This window comes from Nelumbo nucifera, chromosome 8 (genome assembly GCF_055504915.1).
Source record: "Nelumbo nucifera cultivar China Antique chromosome 8, China Antique-T2T, whole genome shotgun sequence".
Lineage (NCBI taxonomy): Eukaryota > Viridiplantae > Streptophyta > Magnoliopsida > Proteales > Nelumbonaceae > Nelumbo > Nelumbo nucifera.
Window position 1 is genome coordinate 42635213 of NC_142656.1, and position 23995 is coordinate 42659207.

The window sequence follows — 23995 nt, forward strand, 5'->3', positions numbered from 1 at the left end:
AAAGGTGTCCATTATCACTACAAACCATCCTTTCACATTTATCCTCATTTCAACTTCATACTTCTTACCTTTAAATCCCACTGAACTCTTCTATCCCTGTTTTCTAATGGAGTAAATTGTCCCATCCATGAATCCCTTAAGCCATCCAATCATTTCCACAACTACAAAAGTGGTGGTTCTTTTCTCTTCTCTGATTATAACTGCCCATTTTCCATTGTTTTTTTCTTCTTCAAATCTAAATTTCTTAGCTTCTACTTCCATTTCTCTCCATCTTGCCACCGGTGAGAAACCTTCACTCTTTTCCATCTACTCTAACTACTTCTAAAGTTCTGCTATATTCTATCCTTACTGCAAAGGATATCCACCACACACCACTGCTTGTCTGTTAACTCTTTCACAAACTAATGAATCAGCAAGTGTTCAGCAGAGCAAGGTATCCATGAGAAAGATGCAACCATGTGGACAATTTTCCATTTACCTAAAATACCAATCAGTGCTAAGGCATTATCTATTTTTATATAGCAGGCATTGGTAGAGAGAACACAGAGTTTTGCTCACCTCCACCTCATTGTTAATCACTGTTTCCATACCGATAGAACCTTCAACTTCATGAGTTTCATCTATCATAATTTCATCTTCAATTGAATCCAAATCTTTCTCCTCTTCATTTTCTTCTCCGAGTGGTTTTGTTCTATAAATTCCTTTTTTGTATAGACTTTTGACCCAATAAAACCATTACTTTCGTACTCTTCCCTTCCTCTCTTAAATCAGTACTATCCTTTTCCTTCTCCAGGAACACCTTTCTTACTCTCTCTCTCCTCCTTCCACTTCAACTTATTCTTCTTCAGCTCCGTCCTTGCAAACCCTTTCATCTTCTTTTTGCACTCTATCGTCTTTCTTAGGTTGATCTCTCTTCTCATCAATCTGCTCCACATCTTCAACCATCTCCACTGCTGTCACACCACCATCACTGCTCAGATGGACCTCTCCTTCTTTCCCCTTTTCCACCATCAAACCCACTCATCAAAAGACTGTTCTTCTGGTAACCTCTCATTTAGGCGCAGCTGGATCCCTTTGTTCTTCTCATTAAGGGTTGCCTCTTTCTCTCTGTAAAAGTATTTTGTTGTGCACTACACAAAACTGTCTTTATTCTGCACTGAGGACTGAAAAACTTGTGACATAAGACTGTTTCCTTCTTTCCGGTTTTCAATTTGCTTGGTAACCTTGAATGAAGATGATGATAGACCCAGTTTAAGGTCTATCACACTCCCTGTTGGACTCAAACTTAAGTGTTGGTGTTACAAGCCTTGGATTTCATCCCTTGCTTCTGATACTTCGACGTGATTATTTGAAAAGTCAAATGACATGTCTTGAACCGCTGGTTCAATTGGTTCACTTCAGATAAGCCAAATCTCTTCCCAGACCCTTCGTGCTCCCCCATTGATCCCCATTCTTCTTATATTTTATTAACCTTCTCAACATGTTGTCTCCACCTAGGATCTGATGTGTCCTCTCTTAAAACTTCTGCAAATGTTTTAAAGCTTGCCCCTTTATTGCTGAGTTTAAAAACTTTTCAATTAATTTCCATATTCGATGGGTCCATCGGTGAGGTCTCGATTTGAGGCTTTTCAGTTTCGTTTCCAATTTTCCAACTCTTGTCTTTTTTCCTCCCCCAACCCCCTTCTTCCACGTGTCAACTAGTCCTCCAAGATTCTGTCGTCTTCAAACTTGGAGCAGCTACTCCACAGAGATGCCTCACCTTCCATCAGTTCCCAAACCTTACACCACAGGCCATCTGAGAGAAGATTAATGGCTCGAGGGACGTTGTTTGCCTTCATCCCCACAACCTGAAGCCTTGCAGTGTGTAGATCTAGGATATTGTATGCTATGAGAACTCCCAAAGTTCTAACAATCCTGTCCAATAAGTCTTCTTTCCATAAAATAAGAGGAAGATCCACCAGTTTTAGTAACAAACTTTCTTTTGAAATAGTCTTTTGGTTACAGGACATGCCAGCTCTCCATGTTGACCACACCATCGATTGTCTCCACCATCTCAGTTGTCAAAGGAATTACTTCATCTTCTTCAATCTCTAGCACTATCTTTCTATTGTCAAAGTCCTAAGGATCGGAAAGGCCTGCAACTTAAGTTTTTCAACTAATTGTGCCCGATAATATCCTCCAATCTTTTACGTTTCATCGTGTTGCTATTAATACATATCTTTGTCCCCTAACTCCTTTCTTCACATCCAATGACAGCTTCTGGCTTTTGGTCAAGGTTTAAAATGTCGATGTCGATGGAAATGTTGTTTACCAAAATATAGGACATATGTCGGAAATGTCAGAAATGTCGAGGAGAAATGTTGTAAAAATTAGAGACATTGTGGAAATATTATGAAATATGTGGAAATATGCAATGATATTTTGTAAAATGATAAAAGAAGCATTAATACATATTTCTAGACTATTATCTCATTCCCAACATTATATAAAGCTAAGAAACTAAAATCAATAACAAATTAGTAAATGACGATTTACTGATTTATTATGCATTTTGATGTTTTTACAAGGTTATCTGATATTTTCTTTTCTTATTTTTAATTCTGATTTATTATAAATTCTAATATATTAATTTGATGCTAGTAAATAGAAATACATTTATTCTGATTTTTTAAATATTAAAGTTATAATAAATTATGTTTTATTATAAATTTAATAAACTGATTCTCCTTTTTGTAGTATTAAGATTATGATAAATTCTGATTTCGTATAAAACTTAATGAAATTATTATGATTTTTAATACTAAACTTATAATAAATTATGATTTAGTATAAAATTTAATAAATTTATTCTGATTTTTTATATTAAATGTAGAATATGGTTTATTATAAAATTTAATAAACATTTTCTGATTTTAATAAATATTTAAAAAAATACTAACTAGTTAATATTTTATTACTTGAAAAATATTTTATGTTTTATATTATAAAGTAATTAATTTATTCTTTTGTTTTTATATTTTGTTAATTCTTTTTTATAAATATTTTATTTGAAATATTAAATAGAAATTATTAATGGAATAATTTATATTAATATACTGTATTATAATAATGTAATATACTAATATAATATATTTTTAATGTACATTAGTCGACATATTGTTGACATTATCGACATCCTATTGACATAATAGGAAAAACTATATATGTTTTTTGGTTATTTGGACCGATTTGGCTGACATTTATGAAATATAGGAAATGTTGATCGAAATAATGTAATTTTTATATTACCATCCATTTTCATGTCGGTGAGCCTCGACATCGACATATGTCGGGTGACATTAGCGACATTTTGCGACATTTGAAACCATGCTTTTGGTTAAACTTGCTGCCATTACTTGTGGAGCTATGCTTTCACAGTCTCCTTTCTTCATATCGCTCTTGTTTGAACTCATGATGGTCAAGCTTTTCTCATTGCTAGTGCCTTACTCTGTTACTAATCTGCTCTATTTTTTTACCGTGATCCTCTTCCATCTTAACTAAGATCTCCTGTAACTTATTTGAGAGTAGCTTCCATCCTTTTCTCTCCCTACCCTTTGGCACACAAAGCAATTGTTTCTTGTTATCCAAGGTTTAAAATTTTGACACGATACACCAAATACAGGGCATATCATATCATATCTTTGGAAATTCAATATGAGATATGGTGGCAAATAGGTGGTATTGTCTTTTTTTCCACCGTATCGGACCCATATTGAACCATACATGATTCAGTAGCGTATCGGGTGTCGATATATGCTACGAAGAAGATATAGACAAAAAATGAAAAAGAAAAGGGGGAAAGAAGGTTTCTTTCCCTTGAAATAAGCCTTCTTTCACCCCCAAACGACTTTAAAACTCCAAACTTCGTTCCTAGAGTTCTAGATTTGCAAAAAAAGAAACACAAGGAACAAGTGTGAATCATCAAGGATTTTGAAGATTTTCAAGTTTTGAAAAATGTTGCAAAAATAGGTAAGTTTTTTTTTTTTAATTTTTTTCATAATATCTTGTGATTTTATTTTTAAATCTATGTTTAAAGGAAGGTAAAATCCATCATATGGATGGCCGAACCATGTTAGATGGTCAGGCAAAATTTCAAAAATTTCTTGCAACCTTCTGGGAATCATATTCCCAGTTTTAGAAAAACTGCATTTTTCAAGGATCGTTCTTGCACCGAAATCAGACCAGATCTGAAACCAAAAGGGAGAAGAATACTTGATACAGATTCCACAAATGTAGCTCCCAAAGTGGTAGTTCATGCCCAAACTGAATCCCAAAACCAACTTCCACTGAAGATGGCGCAGCTTGAATTGAAGCCGGTTAAGCAAAACTGCAATCCAACTCCTTGGATCGAACAAGGGAGGTGGGCACGAATTCTCTGTATTTTTCTTGCAAAAATCAGACGAGGAATTGATCAAGATCAGTCCAAGAAGTGTAGGTTGAATTAGGGTTTCTGGGGCAGCAAGAGCAGAGAGAGAACTGAGAGCAGATGTGTAACTGGAGCAGCTCGATCCTTTTTTTATAAGCCTTAAGTAGCACCTCTCCTAATCGAATTAGGAGCTTCCTAATCCACATCTTTATTTGGATTTGGACTCTCTAAGTGGACCACTTATCCTCTTATCTTAATGGGTGCTCCATACCCTTATCCATACCCAGATTTGCCCAAGGCACATGACTGCTTAAGCTATCATGTGACACCCTGATTAATCCAATTAATCATGGGCTTTAGGCCCATTAAGCAAGTAGCTCACGTTCCTATGTAGTTGTTGGCCCATTTAGGTTCATTTTGTATGGCGTGGGACCCCAACAATGACCTTACATAAGCCCATATGGGTTCGACCCATCCTTGGTGAAAAGGTTTGGCCAAATTCACTATCAAACACAGTGAACCCCTGAGTCAATCAATATGGGCTCTTAATGGGCTCAACATTTACATCAAATGATCCTTGAGTCCAGCCATCCTATGAAGCCCAAGGATAATGAACTTAAGATATAGCCCATCAGGTAAAACAACCCTCAATGTTCTCTTACACTTAACCTCTCAGCCCTTAATGATCAAACACTGCCCGACAGGGAAGGACCTCTCCCCTGGTTGCAAGGTGCAGTGTTGCATTCTCTACTCGGATGGATCCTGGGAATTAAAACCTTTTGCAAACCCTTTTTCATAAAACATAGTATATATATTATCATATAAATATATTTTGCAAAACAAATCTCAAACACAGTTGAAATCGGCTGTCGACAATTTTGGTTTCCATCAAAGAGAGTGCAGTCCCGATCATTCACTTTGTCCGACAAAGGGACTGATCTGCCGCTATGATCACCCACTCGAGTGAATTCTCAGACTGCCCCAACATACCCAGGATCCATCCGAGCCCACCAGGGTCCAAGATATCTCAGACTGCCCCAACATACCCAATTCGACACCCAGTGCAGCACCATAATTGAGTCTAGGGGTTGTGTGTAACTTTCCAGTGCCCACCAGTCTCCAAGGTTCAGGGCATAACTAGAAAATGGTCCGGGTTCATTGTTTCAAACAAACACACACTTCATGTGTTGTGGATGCATTCGTGGGAAGAATTACCGCCGTCGGCAGCAGTAGAGAGGGGGGCCCACACAACAGCTTATCTTGCCACATCAGCTCTTCTTGCCAGCTTGCCAATAGATTACTTATTCCAGTTCTGTTCTTACTTATCTATTAGAGATAGGAACTGAGTTCTGTTAGAAATCTGTTAGAAGTAGGAGTTCTGTTCTTACTTATCTATTAGAGATAAGAACTGAGTTCTGTTAGAAGCCTGTTAGAAGTAGGAGTTTGATTTAAAGTTGGATTGTCCATCTAAATGAGCCTTTTGTTCCAGTTGCTAGTGACCTTGCCCCTTCTGTAATATCTTGGACCCTATGGTCAATCTAACTAAGGTCTCATGCATTCAAATCACTACCATCAAGTGGAGATTTTGCCTTTACTACAAGGTTTGAAAGTAGGGTAGTTGTTGCTCTTGGGATTCTAGAAGTGGAAGGGTTGTGATGTCATGCAATCTGGAAGCTCTCTCATGTCTAATGACTCAGACTCTGATTCAAATATTCCCTGGTCAAGGCCGAGTTGAAAGTTGGTCGAGCTGAAGTGTGCTGCCAGAGAAGGAGAATTAGAGTGCCCAGGTGTCTTTTACCTGGGGAGGGCACTCCGATGCTTAAGTCAGGAGTTGTTTGAGGATTCTTTGAGAGATTGAGAGAGCTAGATAGTATTTAGTCGCGCGTACCTTTTTAGGTAGAAGTGAGTGCCTTATATAGGTACCAGTGGTCAGAACCCTCTTGTAACGGGCTTGAGTTTCTTGCGGAACTATTTCTGCTTGGTTAAACGCGTTAATGTGCCGGTTGCGAGATCTGCATGGGGGTTATGATCTACTCGAGTAACCCCGAGGTGTGCGATGCGGTAGGCCGGTCTAACTGTTGAGATATCAGCGCTTCGGGGATCTCGGCTTGGTAGCGTATTGCAAGGAGTGGCTAGCGAGCTCTTCCTTGTAGGTCGCCTTGGACTCCTACAGCTCGACAGGCTCCTAGGACAGGTCGCCGTAATCTTACGGGGTCTACTAGTTCGGCCTTGCCGAGGTGGAAGTCGGCTTGGATGAGGTGCTTTGAGCTAACTTGCCGAGATGATTCACTTACTCAGCACTGAGGTGTCATCCGAAGGCCACGTGTCGCTATATGATTGGGAGGACCAAATTACCCCTCATTAGGTTGCATCGAAGAGCTGCAAACATGGTAGTTTCAAAATCATCTCCTTTTTTTGTTGCATTAGGTATGCCAACATGCCAGTGGTAGATTGGACCAGTTATAGTGCTTTCTGATTCTATGATTTATTGTCCTTTGCCCCAACCAAGTACATACCAGTGGCACCTGACAAAATAACAATGTGGAGCAACTGGAACTTATATTCTGTTGAACTTAGTTTCTTCCTTTGTGGTTCATTGTCAATTTGTTAGCTTCTCTTTCTTTTGAGGCTACGTTTAGTATATTATGCTTCTTTCCTTTATGTGTAACTAACAATTAATTTTCAGATTGCACACCAACCGAGCATATATGTTCTGGATACACCTGGTATATTAGTCCCAAGTATCCCAGATATAGAGACAGGCTTAAAGCTAGCTTTGACAGGTATAATAATCCTCTTTCAATGTAAATTATTCCTTCATCTACTTGCCAGCATATTTCTATGGTCTGTATGAACATGTGTTTCTTCTGAAATGAGTTTCACTTGTATGACTCTTTGAGGAAATGCATTTTGTTTCCACAAGAAGATTGCCTCTCAAGTTAAAGACGCTTGTTGTTTTTCTTTCTGACTATGTTTAACTTATAGTTGTGTTTACTGCATTCGTTGCTGTCCTTGTTTGGGCTATAGTTTGGAGCATGCACAGCAGGTGGATTGGGTTGGGCCCTATCAGAATATATCTGAAAATTGAAATTCTTTTAATTACTCATTAGATAGTAACTAGAACATTTCTTTGACTGAAGGTATGGGTTATGCCAAATAAATAAGCTTTCTTCATCTTCTGGTGAATCAGACCTCATGCATGCTCTTTATGTTTTGATTAGCCTTGATAAGTTTGGATAACTGGCTAGATTCCTAGGGGTGGGGTGGGGGACAGTACTTCATTACTAATATGTTGCAATATGAAATGACTGAACAAATAAAAAAACCATTAGCTAGTCTTAATATGGAATGATGTCTGCACTTTGGAGAAGAGTTGGAATTTCAGATGCTATTGCACTCCCTGCTTTAGAAAGGTTATTATTGAGTGTCCTTGGAGTGAATGGTAGAAGTTATATTATTAACTTGGGCTGCTAAACCTCATAAGCATAAGAATGCAGGTCCTAGTCTGAGAGAGGCCACTTTGTGCAAAAGAAAAAAAAAAAAAGAAAAGAAAAACAAGTCAAAGGTTAAAACCATATCCAGTCCACCCTCCCATGACTCCCCAATAGCTGGGACCAACATTAGGTAATGGCTTCTTTATATATATCTACATCTATATCTATCTATCTTTATGTATGTATGTATGTATGTATATATACACACACACATATATATATATATATATATATATATATATATATATATGTGGGCTAGCTTAGCTTCATTTGGTCATTCTTTAGGTTGCCAGGTTTGAACACATTCTGCTGGATTTTCCTCGGCAATCCTGGAGCTGTTGGATTCAGCAGAAACTTTATTGGGTTCAATTTCATGGTATTCTCCAGTTTGTTTTGACATCAAATGCCAGCAAACCTGAAGCACTTGCTTCTCTGGCCACCTCACAGGCTGAAGAGTTTTCTGAATTGTTTCTTGGTGGTCCTGTCATTGTTGAAGATCTTATACTGTTATTTTCTTCTGTCTACAATTGCATCGATTCATGGCTCCTTGCCAGTTGACCATGTTTGGGATGTAGAAGACATTTTATAGAATCTATAGTACCAGGAAATATGAACATACTTAAAAATACCTTGACTTTTTTATAGGTAACAAAGGGAATATATTAAAAAAGAGTATGCAACAATCCATCAAAAAAAGTACATAACAGAATATATGCAGTGGTTCTCCCAGCTGAAGATATCAGATACTGCAATGGATCTTGTGACAGAAGTTTTTCATTTTAATATGATTTTCTCCTAACTATTAATAATATTGTATATGCTTTGTCAATAGATATAAATGACACATTTATATAAAAAAATAGATATAAATGACAGATTTCAATAAGTTTCACTGTAAGAAATTTAATAAAATGTTATAATATCATTGAATGTATCAGTCATAGTTTCAAGGTGCCAAGGCAAAGCTAGGTGATAGGGGAGCGCCTTGTTGCCTAGTTGCCTAGGCAATGAGTTCTTTAAAATTAAAAAATATAAATCATAGGGTAGTTCCCTAGGTTTCATACTTTCATAGTAATAAGTACTGATCTTTAACTAATAATTACCATGATCCTCATGTTATAAACCCCATATAAAAAGATAGAGAACCAACATATTTATGCGAAGAAAAATAAGAAATGAAAGAAAACATAGAAAACATAAGGGTTGATCCCTTGTTTTGGTCCTAGGAAGATGAAGAAGAATAACAAGTCCTTTTAATTGTTCTTTTGTGTCAATTGAATGGGGGGCTGATTCTCTCGAGTAGCCATGTTGGCCATAGTGTGTTTCTTTGTACCTTGCTGTCCTGACCTTTTATTCACATCTAAACTTTGCTTCTTATTCAGATCTTGAGCCCATTTCGGCTTTCCATGAAGATCCCAGCATGTTTCTCGGGTGTGTCGGGGCTTCTGGCAATGAGTACACCACAATTTATCTTTGTCATCCATTTTTTTTTCTGAAGATCTCCTTTCTTGGAAGAATTTCCTCCACTAGTAGTAACACTCCCTTTTGCGGCCAACACAACTGCATCTCCACCAGAACTGTTCATCAAATTCCTTCTGCTTTCTTCAGATTGTACAAGAGCATAAACTTCGTGAACTGATGGAAGATCCTTAGAACCGAGGATCTGGACCCTGATAAACTCATATGTAGGGTTCAAACCATGTAAGAAAGCAAACACTCTCTGTTGGGAGATGAGTTTTTTGTACAGTTTTGCATCTTCATCACACTTCCATTCCACACTCTGATAATGATCCAACTCCTTCCAGATAGAAGTCAAGTCAGAGTAATATACAGATAGACACCTCTCCCCCTGCTTACAAGTAGACGATTCTGCCTGTAGTTGGTAGATTTTTGCTTAGTGTCGCAGTTCTAAATATGTTGATTTTGCTTGTTCCCAGATCTCATTTTCCGTTTCAGCCCACATGAAATTCCTCCTTATTTGAGGTTGCATAGAGACTAAAAGCCAAGACATAACCATGTTGTTTTCCTGATTCCATCTATCATATTCAGCACTCCCAGAATGTGGTTCTTTTATTCTCCCATTAATATAACCTATCTTCCCCCTTGCAGTGATGTACAGCTTGATCCCTCTTGACCACTCTAAATAATTCAAACCATCAAGAGGGACAACAGCCATTGGAAAGGATAGGTCCACACCCCCACTCATTCCATTAAGCGTTGAGGAAACTCCGGATGTAGCAGAATCTTCACCACTCATGATTTCAGATTCAAAAACAACACCCAAAAGAGGAACACAGCCTTAATAAAGTTGTTACAGAAGGTACCAGCCACTTCCAGACCTTCAGTCCACCAAAAAAGCTGCTGTTGCAGCACATAAACAAGGTCCTTACGACCTACAGTTTCACAGGGATCAAACGACCCCACAAAAAAGGAAAAGAAAGAGGTGCAGCTCACCTCACATCCAATCGGCAGACCTAGTACAGGTCCAGTGCAGGCACACGACCAAAAAAGAGAAGAGAGTAAAAAAAAATACTTCAGTTGAACATCAGGACAGCCAAACAGCAGATGAGAACAAAGTAAAAGAAGGTTACTTCAGTTGAACATCAGGACAGCCGAACAGCAGATGAACAACAGAAGATAACTTCTGAAAGTCTGTCACCCTCGAAACAAAGTCTTCTACATGCTGGAAGAGGAAAAGACAGACTGTACGACTTCACCCTTCAGACCTGGACGTCCTGCTCTGATACCATGTTGTACAGGAAGAAGAGAGAAAGGGAGAGAGGAGAGGAGAGACGAGAGGACTGAGAGCCCAAAAAGATACTGCAGGCGGTGCAGTATGTTATATTTATACTAAGGCGACAACAACTAAACATAAAGAAAAGGAAAAGTACAATAGTACCCCTGCGGTACTATACATATATAAAATAACATCTGTTAACAATTTTCAAGTTAGTTCTTACTTACAATTCAGGTTTTAAAGTCCTAAAGGGTTCAAGACTATGTCACTAACTTGTGTGTAGATTGAACCCAAACAAGTAAGAAAATAATAAAAAGAAACTAGGATAAGAATACTAATATTAATACTATAAACCCACAATATAAATAATTTAGTCTAATAATATCTATTGTACTACTAATAATAAAATAAAATAAAATAAAATAAAATAAAATAAAATAAAATATGAAAATATTGTGTGGTGTATTACATATAAATATGTAGGCGTTTAGGCAAGGCAACCCTCCAAGAATGCCTTATTGTAGGCATCTGAGAAATGAGGTTGCATAACCCATTTCCAATATCGACGTCTATCAGTGCTTTGAAAATCATAACTGTATTGTAGATCATAGAGAGTGCTGAGTCAAATCAAATTGGGAATCTTATTGTTAATAATAAGATTATTTTTGTTTTTTATAAATTTGTCAAAAAAAATCAAAAACAGATATACTAAAATCTTAAATATATAGAAAAGTCATTTTAGCATAATACAATTGAGTTTACCACTTGCAAACTAAAAGTGCAAGATGATATGATTGATTTTAGCTTGAAAGTCAACTAATGAGCATGCTGTGGCTCTTTAATGGTTTAACCCACATATGATGGAAAATAAACTCAACAAGGCTTTTCAAATAGGTCTTAAATAATCTAAATAAATGAGATTCTAGTAAGGTTTTTAAAACAAGAGCCCTTTAAAATTTTAGAAGAAAGAAATGAATGACAAAATATAAAACTAGGTCTCAAACAAATTGATCTAAATCATAAGTTTCAAAAAAATTATGGGATTAAAAACGTAATATTTTTTTGGTTAGGTAATGTAAAGTATATTGTATTAATATAAAAAAAGTCATATTAGAGTTGACTCAAATATAAACTGTATCAGAAATCATAAAATTTTGGTAACTGTAATGTCCATGTGCTTACCTGTAAGTGGGCACTTGGTATAAAACTACATATGAGAATATGAAAACCCCAGCAGATGAGGCAGTTTATTTTTTATTTGGCAGCTTTATTTTGGGCCCGTTTGGCAAGTCTTTTTGAGAAGATCTTCTTGTAGCTCTGACAGTCAAAAGATGCATTGAGCTTTTGACATAAGATCTGTGCAGCCTGAAGACCGTTTGGCAGACACGCATCTTTCTGTGCGTTGTTTCGGGTCTTTCTGTGTGAGATTAAAACGCGAAAGACGTGGGAAGCTTCCTTTGGAGCTTCCCGAAATCAGCCCAAAATGGGCTTCACACATCTTTTCGGCGTCCCGTCTTTCGGCGGCTAGATCTTCCACGTGCCAAATGGAAATAGACCGATTTTTGGTCTTCCCGGCTTGTAGACAGCTGAAAGATCGCACGGGAAGACGTGCCAAATGGGCCCTTACTCTTCTTTTTCTGTTACCTAACCTCTCTCTTTTTCTCTCTCTCTCACACAGTAATGTCCATAACTAGGCATCTTGAACTTATTCCAGATAAAATGAAAAGTATTAAATTCTATATTAAAAATGTAGCAGAAAATAAAATAATATCTGAGAGGACAAACCAATGACTGTTCTATACACATCTCAACTATGCATTGAAAGCAAGTTCTTTGAGTATATGGAGTTTCTTAATTGCAGGTTGTGGAGTTCAATAATTCTCTTTATTTGTTGTAAGTTTCATTTTGGTCAATTAAATACCAGCAGCATTTTGTTAAAACTTGTTTATGTAACTTGTGGTGTTACAGTTCGGGGAATCATATTCAATGGAACATAATGCTAAATATTACTTGCAGGGGCTGTGAAAGATTCAGTTGTAGGTGAGGAACGTCTTGCTCAGTACTTGCTAGCTGTTCTAAACAGTCGAGGTACACCTCTACATTGGAGGAACTTGAATAATAGAAGACTGGAAGGGCTTCGTGCTGAATTCAAGGAAACAAAGGAGAAAACTCTTAGAGACCTGCTCCCGAAAAGGAGGAAACTACCAACTGAATCAGATATTTGGCATATTGAGGTAAGAGCTATCTGTTTAGGGATGCAAGTGGATCGGATTGGATTCAAATTGGGGTATATCCAAATCTGATCTGATCCAGTTATCCAATCGGTCTTACAACGATTAATCTGAATTCGAGTTTGTCAAGGGTGGTGGATATCTGAATCTGATCCTATCAAATTTTTAAATGGATCTTTTTTTTCTTTTCAATCCAATCCAATTCAAAATTTTGACAGGGGGATACCTGTATCTGGCTAAATAGGATCAGATTCGATTTTGAATCAGATCATGATCCGGTCCGTTTGCTCTCCTTTATCTATTATTTCATTAAGGGGAGTGGGGATAACCTTTGACAATTGATTTGATAATTGCAATGCGTAAAACACCTCCCTTTTTGGGTTTGATCTCTGTGTAATAATAGATTTAATGCTAGTTCATGTTACTTAAGATTCTACCGTGTTAATCCATCATTAAGAATGACCTTCATGTTTAGTAGAAAAATTGTACTGGAAAGTATGAGGCCAAAATGAAGGGATATCTCATCTTTTAACATATCTTTTTAGCAATATATGGATGGAATTATATTATATTTAGTAGACTATACATACATTTACATGTCGTGTGGTTAACTGAGAAAAGAAGTTTAGTGCTGATTTTTGGTGTTCTCCAAATTCATAAAAGGAGTTCTGATGTCTATGTATTTGTTTCTATGAAGTTTAGCTTGTATTTTGTGGTTTCTGTTTTGCTTCATTTGTAGTTTGGTGGGGGTGACCTCGTCACCTAGATATGCTGTACTTATTTTTTTAGCAATAAAATTTTCTTCTTTATATATCTTAAAAATAAAAAAGTTAAGTGAGCAGAGAACAAACTACTGAGGTGGTGTCTGGTTTTCCTCAACTCCATCTAGTGGTGACAAGAGAAAATGATATTAAGCTAGGAGCAGTGTTTTAAAAGGCATGGGAGGCGTACACCTGGAGGTGCGCCTCCAGGTGAGGTGCCCCCAAAATGCCCTGAGGCGTATGCCAGAGGCGCTAACACCTCTGAGGTGTACACCTCAGGTGCAAGAGGCGTATGCCTCATGCACACCTCGTGTAAAAAGACAGGAAAAAAAGAAAAAAAAAGGAAAGGAAAGGAAAGGAAAGGAAAGGGAAGGGAAAGAAAAAGAAAGAAAGAGAAGGAAAAAATGAGAAAAAGAAAGGCAAGGGAAGAAAAGATAAGGGGAAATATATTTATTAAAAGTATAAAAGATTTTATATAAAATCTTTATGTTTATTAAAAATAAAGAAAAATGAGATTCTTCCTCCTTTTTCCTTCTCAACCCCCCCTCCTCTTAAGGAGGATTATGCCTCTTACGTTTTGAACTACACCTCATGCTTCTAGGTAGTGGAATGCCTCGCGTCACGCCATCATGTTTTAAAACATTGGCCAGGAGGTAGGCCCCAGTTCCCTTGACCAGTATTTGCAGGACTGCAACTGGGATAGTTGGCCAGTTATGGTATCAGAAGAAAAGGATGGTGTGATCTATGATGCCTCTAATTCCAAAAGATAAGCAGCAAGACAAACAAGCATTAGTGGTGGTGGATCCAGAGAAGGCAGAAGAAGTGATGTCGGTTTTGCAACTTTCACCCGTAGATGTAGTGGTGGGAGCTGATGGTGAAAATGTCCAGATTGACTACAAAAGTTGGCAAATTAGGAGCTCCTATTCAAGAACTTTTCTGATTGTATTGGGTAGATGAGATTGGGGAACATGAGAAAACGAATCAGTGGAAGGCAGGGGGTTATTTCAAACTGGGTGAGATCCAACATTTATAAGCAAATTTTTAGGAGTGCCCTCTGATGGCCATGAGGAAGATGTGATTGCTTTATTTGATGCAATAAGTAGTCGTACAAGACTACATATATTCTTTAGAGTTTGAATAGAAAATAAAAGAAAGGAAGTGAAGAGGAGAAGAGAAGAAGAGAGATAGAGAGGGGTTTCTCATAAACAATACCCATTCCTCAAGTAATGATCTTAACCATAGAATCTCAGCCACACCATTTGCCATGGACCTATATTCAGCTTCAGTACTGGAACGAGAGACAACACTTTGTTTCTTACTCTTCCAGGAGACTAGATTACCTCCTACAAAGGCACAATATCTAAAGGTAGATCTTCGATCATCAACACACCCAGCCCAATCAACATCTGTGTAGACTTCTATCTTCATGTGGTCATTTTTCTTGAACAAAATGCCTTTGCCTGGGGACCTCTTCAAATATGCTAATATCCTCTTAACTGCAAGGAGGTGAGTAGTTCTAGGAGAGTGCATATATTGACTTACTACACTGACTACATAACTGATGTCAGGTCGTGTGAGGCAAAGATAGAGAAGTTTTCCAACTAACCGTTAGAACATTGCTTTATCTTCAAGAGGCTCTCCACCCTCTGCACTAATCCTGTGGTTCTGTTCAATAGGTGTGTTCGCAAGCTTTACTCCCAACTTTCTTGTTTCTTTTAGCAGATCAAGGGCATACTTTCGTTGAAAGACAAAAATCCCATGCTTGGATCTAACTACCTCAATGCCCAAGAAGTATCGTTAGTTCCCTAGATCTTTCACCTCAAACACTTGATGAAGAAGTTGCTTAAGAGACTCAATTTCACTAGTATCACTCCCTGTTACTACAATATCGTCCACATACACAACAAGCAAAGTTATGGAAGAATCTACTCTCTTAATAAACAAGGTGTGGTCTGATTGGGCCTGCACATATCCGAACGTATCAAGGGCTCGTCTGAATCTATCAAACCAAGCTTTGGGAGACTATTTTAGTCCATATAAAGATTTGTTCAACCGGCAAGCCTTTTTTCTTGTCTTTGTACCATAAAATCCAGGAGGCAACTGCATGTAAGCTTCTTCCTACAAGTCTCCATTGAGAAATAGGACTCTGATAGTGGTTATCTTGCTATTGGTGTAAAAGTTTCTAAGTAGTCAATACCATATGTCTGAATAAATCCTTTTGCAATTAACCGGGCCTTATACCTTTCAATAGAACCATCAACATTATGTTTCACAGTGAATACCCATCTACATCCAACCGGTTTCTTTCCTTTAGGCTGGTCAACTATCTCCCAGGTATTGTTTTTGATGAGGGCATCCATTTCTACTTTTATTGCATTTTTCCATTCTGGTACTTCCAATGCTTCTTGTATTGTTCTGGGAATGGGAATATCGGCAATGGATGCGAGAAAAGACTTATAGGAGGGAGACAAATGATCATAGGACAAGAACTGAGAAATGCTGTGAGCTGTGGATGTGGTGTAATGGCGCTTGCCCTTACGAACTGCTATGAGAAGGTCAAGATCATCTAATGAAGGTGAAGGCTCCATGGTGGGATGTCTCTCATTTGTAGTATCTGTGGTACCTGGATCTAGATCTGTAGAAGGAACTGGGGCTACTGCGGTACCGAGATCTGGATATGCAGAGGGGCTGGGACTGGCCTGCACTACTGATGTCCGAAATCAACCTGTCTCCATCGTCTGTGATAGACTCTCACATCCCTGCACCTTTGTCAACCTTCCCCATTACACCCTTCTTCACTTAATGGGATTAGTAAAGGAACTTCTGATGAGTTGCTCCCAGCCTTACTATTCTCCCCCTGAGGAGAAACCTTTGGATAATAGGGTTTATCCTCAAAGAAGGTGACATCCAATGAGATAATTTTTTTTCCAGAAGTGGGTTCATAACAACAAATTTTTGAGTATGGGCATAACAACAATATCCCTTTTGAGTTTGGAACGATGAGGGCCAAGGATTTGAACGAAGTAAGTGCACCCAAAGGTTTTGAGTGGAATGGTAAACAATTCTTTATTAGGGTATAAAAGGGTAAATGGAGGTTTCATGTCAAGAACCCATAAGGGAATCTGATTGATGAGATAAACTACTGTAAGAACAACATCCCCCCATAAACGTATAGGCACATTTGAGGTAAACATAATGCCTCTGGCTACCTCCAATATGTGTCTATTCTTTCTTTCAACATCCCCATTCTGCTGTGGTGTATGTGGGCAGGTACTTTGATGGATAATCCTATGATCAAGCATGTAAGAGGCTAATGGGTTTGCAAAATATTCTTTTGCATTATTGGATCTAAAAATTTTAATTTTAACCCCAAATTGGGTTAAAATTATTTGATGAAAGATCCGGGTTAATGCAGGGATCTCATCTCGAGAACGCATAAGGTAAACCCAAGAAAACCGAGTATAATCATCAACAAACAACATGAAATATCTGTACCCCCCATGGCTGTGGTATGATAGGGTCCCCAAACATCAGTATGCACAATTTCCAAAGGAATATTGCTTCTGTTATTACTTGATGTTGTCCTGCATTGTTTTGCAAACTCACAACTTTCACACTTCAAACTAGACGTCTGAACAAATTCAAATAAACTAGGAAACAAACTCTTCAAAGCCTGAAAGGATAAATGACCCATCCTATTATGCCAAAGCAAACCTAATCAACAGATTGAGAAACAAAGGATTTCTTAGTTTTACTATCTTCTTGATGAGCACTTCCTCCAAGTAGGTAGATAACATTTGTCTCACGACTAGTCCCAATCACCTTCCTTGTCTCTAGATCCTGAAAAGCACATCGATCCGGAAAAAAGGTTACTGAACAATTCTGTTTTTTTGTAATGCTACTAACTGAGAGCAAGTTAGTATTAAGCTTAGGAACATGCAGGATGGAGGATAGGGAAATGGCATCAGACAACTTGATGTCTCCTTTGCCAGAAATAGGAACAAGGGATCCGTCAGCAATGGACACTTTGTCTTTACCAGAAGATAAATGATAGGTAGGGAAAAGTGATGGCAAGCCAGTCATATGGTCAGATGCTCCTGAATCTATTATCCAAGAATGTTCTGTATTACTTGGAGCTGAAGCATGATAAGCTGAGGCCCGATTACCTGATTGATCAAAGGAGGAGGTTGAAGGAGCTGATGGTGGCTGAGGAGATGAGACTGAGTTACTAACTTCACTTTCCAATTGTGTCAGAGCAGCTCGTACAGTAGCTAGGGTGTCCAGAGGAGTGCCTCTTGAGGCTGTTGAGGCTGCACTATCAGTGTTGACAACCATATTGGTATTCCCCTTTTTGTTTCTGAGCTTTGCTTGAACTAGATGTGGATGCAACATCCAACAAGTGTCTTTAGTGTGTTTAGGTTTCCTGCAATGTTCACAAACTAGGTCTTTTTTAGACACTTTCTTCATATCCCTTTCCTTATCACTAGACTTGGGTTTAATTGTTACCAGGGCAGATTCGAAAGGCTGCTGCTGTAACATAACCTTTCTCCTAGTCTGTTCACTGTGCACTAGGGAATATGCTTGAGACAAAGTCACACTTTCTCTTGTCAATAGCTGCTGTCTTACAATATCATAGTCAAAATTTAGACCAGCCAGGAACTCAAATACTTTGTTAGTTTCAACTTGCCTTCTGTAAGTCTGTGCATCTTTTTGACTCTCCCATTCAATTGTCTCAAGATGGTCAATCTCATGCCACAGAGATTTTATGGTTGAAAAATAAACAGAGACCTGTTTCTCTCCTTGTCTGAGATTTTTAACCTCACATTTCAGCTCATAAGCCCTAGCAACATTAAGGGGCTGAGAGTAGGTTTCTTTCACAACTTCTCATATTTCTTTAACTGTTTTTGCCCATAAATAATTTCGGCTGATGTGTGGCTGCATAGAGTTGCATAGCCATGTCATCACCAAATAATTTTCCTGAATCCACTTAGCATAAGTGGGATTCTCCTTGGTTGGTTCCTTCACATCTCCCAACAAATAGTTCAGCTTTCCTCTTCCCCCAATGGCCATCATGGCTGATTGGGCCCACTCTAAGTAGTTTGAACCATCAAACTTTACGGTTGTAATCTGGAAGGTGTTTTCAGCCATGCTACCTGAACCAGCCCTAAAAACACCCTCCCCTTGGCTTTTAAACTCCATTATTAATCAGAATACTTCCTAATTGCTGTACCAATTGGCCTACTGGGTCTGTAACAGATAATAGTGGGTCTAGATGGAGGGTTCTGATTCAGAAACCCTAGTCAGCCTATTGAGACTGATAGCAGTAAACAACTGTAACGGTCCTAGCTCTACTGGATCTTCCGAAGAGCAAAGAAATCGAGGGAGACAAATCTGATTACCTCCCTGAAGTAATACCAGGCCTGAAACTTGGGGGTTTTCTCTTAAACCCTAAAAGGAATACAAAAAGGAAGGAATTTTTCTTAACCGTACCTCTTATTATCAAGGTATTCTTTCTGCCGATTTCAAGAAAAGCTTGAAAACTTACCAGAAAAATTCTGAGAAACTCTGATCTTGATAATCAGCTTCAGTCTTGAAGAGAAAGTCTGATCTTGAACCAGAAATCTTCTGAAATTCTGATCGCCACTTCTAGTATTGATCAAGGACTGATCTTGATCCTTTTCTCTTCCTCTGATTCTTCCTGGTTATCAAAGATTCGATCCAATCTTTGGACTGCTGCTGTAGATAACCTCTAAGAATCAGCCGAAGAGAGCTTTTTCTCTATTCTTCCAGCCCTAGGCAATTCTCATGTGATCAGCTGGATCAAAACTCACATGAGAAGCCCTAATCTTGGCTCTGATACCAAGAAGTCATACAAGACTACAGATATTCTTTATATTTTGAACAGAAAATAAAAGAAAGGAAGAAAAGAGGTGAAGAGGAGAAGAGAGATAGAGAGGGAGAACTCGTGGAAGGACTTTTGAGAGAAGAGAGTGGTTGGTGTGATAAAACAGCCACCCCACCCTTTGAATTTATATACATAGTTTCCTAATTGTAAAAGAACTTGGTGCTTACATGGCAAGATAAGATAATTAAAAACTAATCCTAGATAAGATAGAATAAGATTAAAACTAATCCTACTAGGAAAGCTAATCCTAATCAATGACTTAATTAAATCTAAGTACACCTCAGGCTGTCACACGAGTACACTAATGTGGGGTCCACAGTTTCCTACACAATAGAAAAGGGAAATTCCAGGCAATGGGAGGAAGACTTGAATGAGTTGATCAAGAAGGAGCCACATTTTCAGAGGGAAAAGAAGAGACTTAGCTGGACCTTGAATGAAGGGGTAACCTTGACAATTAAGCCAAATGTGCCTTCGTTGAGTACCCAAGGTCAAATTGGTAATAGGGGCAAGAGGAGCTTGCATGGAGGTAGGACTTTCAGTTTTGATCATAAATTTTTTAATTCTCTTATTGAATGTCTGGGGCCTGAGGGACCCAGGGAAGAGAGGATCAAAAAAGTTGATTGAGAATTGCAGGCTGAGTATCATTTTGTTGCAGGAATCTAAAAAGGAAGCATGGGATAGAAGGTTAATGTATGAAGTTTGGTCTCTTAGAGGGTGTGAGTGGATATTACTTCCTTGAAAGGAGCTTCTGGCGGAATTCTAATGGCATGGGACAGAGAAATATTTGGTAGTTTGGACCATTGGATCTGTGAGTTTTTGATCTCTGTATTACTTCAGAATAAGAGTGATACCAAGTCTTGGGTTCTAACAGCAGTGTATGGACCAATCTCTGTGGACCTCAATGAAATTTTCTTAAATAAGCTCGACTTGGTGTCCTTCAGTGGGGGCTCCTTGATGCTTGTCTGGAGATTTTGACATCATTCACTTCTGCTGTGAAAGAAAGGGTAATCGAAGGCTGACCAGAGAGATTGTGGCATTTGGGGACTTTGTTAACAGGTGGAATTTATTGGACCTACCTTTACAAGGTGCAAAGTACACTTGGAGTAATTTAAGATTTAATCCTGCAATGTCTAAGCTTGATTGATTTCTTATTGACAGCAGGTGGGAAGATAAATTTGGAGAAATCAGCCAGCAGGCTCTTCCTAGGCCATCCTCTGGTCATAGACCCACTATCCTGATTCCTGAAGATGGGTTACACTCAAAAAAAGGGATCCCCTTTTCATTTATATCTTATGTTATTCGAGCTTCTAGGCTTGAGGATAAGTTGGAGTGGTGGAGCGAAGTTGAAGCTGCAGCTGAAGACACCCCTTGTTTTGATTTCTGGTTTGAGTAAAAACCCTAAAGCAAAAGATCAAGTTTGGTGCATACAGGAGCTAGGCTGTATCCAGAATAGAAAACAACGGTGGTTAGAAAATCTAAAAGCCTTTGATGCTAAGGAAGAAGAAGCCCTATATTAGATGAAAAAAGAAGACTTAAGGACCTAGTTCTGTTGTCTTTTCTGTATGGAAGAGATCGCATGGAGGCAAAGGTCACTGGTGCAATGGTTAGAGGGGGATAACAACACATCAGTCTTTCTTAAGATAGCAAATGTGAGAAGAAGAAGAAGTAACACAATGAACCAGATTGAATTTGCAGGTTCACACTTTGAAGGATATAAGGAAGTAGTAGAGGCTATAGTTAAATTCTGCAGAGTTATTCCAGTAAAGGAGGTGTCCAGATGACAGTTGGAGGGCCTCAATTTCTCTCAAATTTCATACCCAAGAGAATGATGTTTTGGAAAAAGCCTTTTGAAGAGGATGAAATCTTGCAAGCTAGAAATGATTTAGTGGGTGACAAGGGCCCAGACCAGATGGTTTTCCTATTGCTTTCTAGAAGAAGTGCTGGTTTTTTATTAAGCAAGATTTGTTGGCTGTCTTTGCTGATTTTTATGCCAATTCTGAATTGGTGGACACTGTAAAAGCTACTTTCATTTCCTTGATTTCGAATAAGTGAGGTGGATTACAGACCCATCGACTGTATTGGCAGAGGTGTATGTTGGGTCCCATCATCTCCCCATCTCAATGTGCCTTTATTGATGGAAGACAAATTTAGATGGAGCTCTAGTAGCGAATGAATGCATAGACTTAAGGCTCAAAGCTGAAGATGTGGGAAGCAACATGCAAATTAGATATGCAAAATGGCACATGACCATGTGCAGTGGGGCTTCGTTGATTACCTTCTTTTTTTTGATAAATGAGTGGTAATTTTATTTAGAAGAGAAGAAAGTGTACAATCACCCTAAGAGGAGGCACAAGATGTTACCTCCCCTTAGGAATGAGGAAATGATCACACTCCTAACAGAAAAACAATTATAAAGTAGCCCAGAACAATTCACCACTTGAACCCCTTATTTAGCCAAAGAGTCAGCCATAGCATTTGCTGATCTGCTAACCCACTGAAATCATACTGACATGTTTTGTGTAAGCCACTTAACTTTCTTGAGAAGATCCCTGTAGCCCCAGAAAACTGTTTCTGGATCCGGCAGCCAGCCCCAGAAAATTATTGTTTACCTTCTTAAGGGATGGGTTTCAGGCTGCAATGGAGAAAATGGATGGGTTGTTGTCTTTCTGTAGCTAAAATTTCAATTATGGTTAATGGCAGGCCAAGAGGTTTCTTTGCAGTAAAGATGGGTCTTCGCCAAGGTGATCCCTTATCCCCATTCCTATTTATTATTGTTGTGAAGGTGTAATCACCATGGACTCCCAGCGGTTGGTCAATTCTCCGAAGGTCCGGAGAGACGACCGGAAAGAGAGAGAACGTGGGGAAGAGAAGAGAGAAGGGAGAGTCCTCCTCTGAGAAGCCCTAGGTCAAGGTTATATGATATCCTCTGACGTGGGGAAGAGTTATCCCCTTTTTATGGAGAGGACCCCAAGGAGAAGGATCTAAAAGGAGACCTTTCCTATTAGGAAAGGGGATCTTTATCTTTATGTTGGCTATTAAGGGAGTACCATTAGGGTTCCGCCACGTGTCCATCGAGATCCTTCAAAGACAGTTTACTTTCTCTTAAGGATTCTCATGTGGCACGTGTAGGCTATGTCCTCTTATGGGTTTCCCAATAGCAACGTGTTAAAGGACAACATTTGACTTGCGATAACATTGCAAGTCGACGCCTATTGTTCATTGTGGGACCCAAGAGGTGTTTTATACTCATCACAAGTTTTGGATGGCCTTTCGTGCTTATATCTTGGGTAGCTTTTAAGCTCATCGCAAGCTAGTGTAGGCTTTGAGCTCATCGCAAGCCTGCACCGAGTCGTGAACTCGCCACGGGTGTCTTTGTAGTATTGGTTTAGCACCTTTTGTGCTATTGCAATTGTGGTGATCAACATGTACCTACAGAAGGCATTAAGTAGAATGATTGATAGAGCTGTCTCAGGTGGCTACTTAGAATTTAAAGTTTCATCTGACAGTGGTCCAATCACCTTGCTTCAGTTTGTGGATGAATTCATTGATTTTCTCTAGACCTTGTACCCAAGACTTTGTTTTTCTCCGGTGCCTTCTTTTCTGTTTTGAGGAGGCCTCAGGTTTAAAGATAAATTTGCAGAAAGGTGCACTCATTCCAGTTGATGAGGTCCGAATATTGTTGACCTGGTTGATGTCTTGGGCTGCAGGGTAGGATCCCGAACAATTTGTGGCATTGCCACTGAGAGCTCATTGTAAGTCAGAGTGTTATCTCAAACAGTTCTACCTATTTTATGTTCCTTTTTAGAGCCTCAGCTTCGGTTTTGAGTACCATTAAAAAGCTGAGAAGGGACTTCTTGTAGGATGGTAAAGAGGAAGAAAAGAAATGCATTTAGTGGCCTGGTATGTAAGCCAAAACATCAAGGAGGATTTGGTATCCAACCATTAAAAGAGATTAATAAGACTCCTTTCCAAATGGCTTTGAAAGTTTGGCACAGAGAAAATGAACTTTGGAGGAAAGTAGTAAAATAGAAATATAGGGAGGCTGAGCTGGGAGTCATGCCCTGTTAATGAATCCCATGGTTTTTTTTTGAGAAAATGGTGCCATGTCAGAGCCACATCAGATTTTGAGAAAATGGCAAAAAAATGCATCAGCATATTCTGTTTGGTTAGCCGTTTCTCAATAAACAGAAACACATTTTGCCATTTTTTCAAAAAAAAAAAAAAACTGCCCATCTTAGAAAACATCATTTTTAGTGTTTTTTTTCTTTCCACAGTGTTTTCTGGTATGATGGCTGATGTGGTGTGTACGTAAAGCAGGAAAAGGCGAGAACAGTTTCTTCTGGAAAGAATTGCCTATGTGACACCGTTTTCTCAGAAAACAGCAACGGAACCAAACAGCACCATGAAAGAATGTTTTCTCAAAAATCACAAAAAAGTGCAATGGCATTTTTGAAAAAACGCA

At 38.6% G+C, this 23995-nt stretch overlaps 1 protein-coding gene across 4 annotated transcripts in view; it reads left to right on the forward strand.

The window, feature by feature from the left end:
* The window catches only part of LOC104589683 (P-loop containing nucleoside triphosphate hydrolases superfamily protein), a 64159-nt gene that overhangs the window by 35074 nt on the left and 5090 nt on the right, over positions 1-23995 (forward strand). For all 4 annotated transcript variants that reach the window (XM_010248080.3, XM_010248084.3, XM_088893079.1 and 1 more), the window contains 2 exons: positions 7092-7188; positions 12653-12870. In XM_010248080.3, the coding sequence (XP_010246382.1) occupies positions 7092-7188; positions 12653-12870 (315 nt within the window). The remainder of the gene's footprint in view (positions 1-7091; positions 7189-12652; positions 12871-23995) is intronic.